Below are 2500 nucleotides of genomic sequence, written 5' to 3'. Positions count from 1 at the left end.
AATTCTACATAGGCTATAATATCATATTGAAGTTGGGCAGTGCACCTCAGAAGCTCCTGAAGGGCAATCTGGCAACCTGGCACCCACAGGCACCATGTTGGTGACACCTGCACTAATGTACAGTACGTATATAGTGGTACTATAGTAGTATACAGTAGTACAGTGTAGTAGTATGGTAGTAGTAGTATAGTAGTATACAGTATATGGTAGTGAGTGAACCTGATGAAGCAACAGCGAAACATGTTGTTCACCAAATAAACTACCAGCAAAGAATGCCAGTGTGCGGTGATTCATCCTTCATTTACACAGCATGTGGTAGTATTGCGTACCTCCGGTCGATCATGTGGTAGCACCTCTTGAGCCAGCCCAGGCCTGGCATCCTCCTGTGGGGCGTGGCTCCGTTCAGGTAGACTATCATGTAGTCCTCAGCTACCATCAGCTCCAGCGTACTGATCACATACCTACAACACACACGTGCACACACACACACACACACACACACACACATGCACGCACGCATGCACACACACACACACACAGGTTATTAAACGTACCTGCACACACACACAGGTCACACACACACATCACAGGTCGCCTCACCAAACCAAAACAACCAACTTTCTCTTTCACACAGACCTGCACACAGGCACACACGCATGCACACATGCACATAGACACAGAGGTTACATCACATTACCTCAAATCATCACACCTGCACAAACGTACAGACATCACAGGTCACCACCTCGCCTCATTTCACATACACACACTGACATACTGTATCAGCACACACACAGGTCATCTGACTTTACCTGAGATACCTGCAAACACACACACACACACACACACACACACACACACACACACACACACACACACACACACACACACACACACACACACACACACACACACACACACACACACACACACACACACACACACACACACACACACACACACACACACACACACCATATCATCTCATCTTACATACCTGCACACATAGCTGACATACACACACACACACACTAGTAGTCACCTGACCTGACCTCACTCTGCTGCACAGAGGACACGCACCACAGGGCAGGTCAGGCGGTACTTACGCCTTATGTCATACGACCCTAAACCTAAACCTAACCCTAACCTTAACCCTAAACCTAAACCTAAACCTAACCCTAACCCTAACCTTAACCCTAAACCTAACCCTAACCCTAAATTGCTTGTTTGAAATGTTTGATTACCATGTGACGGTACCGAAAGGGCGTCAAACTAGTGGGTCGCCCCTACTCACAGCGGTATCATACTCTCGACAGTCGACAGACACCACACTTGACCATGCCATACTCTGCATTGCAAGTCCGAGTCAAGTCACAAGTACAGACCCATTTTCACATTAAGACCCTCTCCACACTGCTACGTATGCATGTCCCCCTTTGCCAGTCCAAAAATAGTAGGCCTAATGTATTTCTAGTATTCCTAGTATTCCTAATATTGCCGACTCAAGTCTTGCATTGTTAGTTGGGGTGATCGACAGAATTGTTTTAGAGTTATTTTGATAGACAGTCAAACGCAACGAGCAGGAGGTCGTCTGCCTATCAGCGCAGGTACGCTTCCGGAAATTTGGGGTGGAAGTATTCTCGCAGATCAATCGCAGATGCTTCGAAACGGTTGAAAGGAATTCTATAGAAGCCCGCTGTCCATATGTTATCTAGGTCAGTGCAACATAGCCAACCATTAACATATATCATTTTCCCCTATTGACTCTGTCCATTCTCCCTCTATCGCCACCTTGATACCTCGTGTAACCTCTGTGAGGTCGATTTCCCCCCTCTGTCCAAGTTGCATCTCTACACAATAATCCTAAATGGCCCTCATCAAATGATCTACTCAACTCCGCATTTAGACAATTCTGCCATGGGGTGGAAGGAAGTATCATGCTGAGATCAGAGGTCTTTGTAAAACATGACGTAGATGACTATTTTTGCAAAGTGACGAAACAAACACTGCTCTATTCTTATCTCACATTAATTTGCGTATTTCCATTATGATCATCACCCCCCCCCCGGTCACTAAGTAGATGCAGTTATGATTGCAATGCATGGTATCATATCTCACATCCTTCTACCTTAATTAACACTTTTACAGCTCCAGCACTAAGTTTTATTTACAGGTGACAGACCAGTCAGGTGGGTAGGCAGGTGTGCTTTTTGCTTCAATTACTTCTTTCATTTTCTATTTTGTTTTAGTTTATCCAACTACTTTCTGAAACCTGGTGTCACTGTGTAGCCTTCTTGCAACTGAGACAGTAAGTGAAAACGTTACGTGTAGGGACGCTGACGTTTTTTTCTAGGCTCAAGACTCATTCATCTGAAAAGCCCCTCTGTCAATAGATACAATGTAATGGGGGCCCAATTCTGACACCCCACCTTCCGCTCCCTAGGTCGAGCACAACTGACCCCTTTGCCCCCCCAGCCCCCCCCGGGAGACACACACACAC

General features: G+C 46.0%; 1 protein-coding gene across 1 annotated transcript in view; it reads right to left on the bottom strand.

The window, feature by feature from the left end:
• prune2 (prune homolog 2 with BCH domain) overlaps positions 1 to 2500 on the bottom strand; it is a 27840-nt gene that overhangs the window by 7882 nt on the left and 17458 nt on the right. Inside the window, exon 7 of the mRNA XM_063211276.1 lies at positions 330 to 461. Coding sequence (XP_063067346.1) covers positions 330 to 461 — 132 coding nt within the window. The remainder of the gene's footprint in view (positions 1 to 329; positions 462 to 2500) is intronic.

Source organism: Engraulis encrasicolus, chromosome 11 (assembly GCF_034702125.1).
Source record: "Engraulis encrasicolus isolate BLACKSEA-1 chromosome 11, IST_EnEncr_1.0, whole genome shotgun sequence".
Classification (NCBI taxonomy): Eukaryota; Metazoa; Chordata; class Actinopteri; order Clupeiformes; family Engraulidae; genus Engraulis; species Engraulis encrasicolus.
Note: the sequence above shows the minus strand (reverse complement) of the source record. Positions and strands in the feature narration are given on the sequence as shown.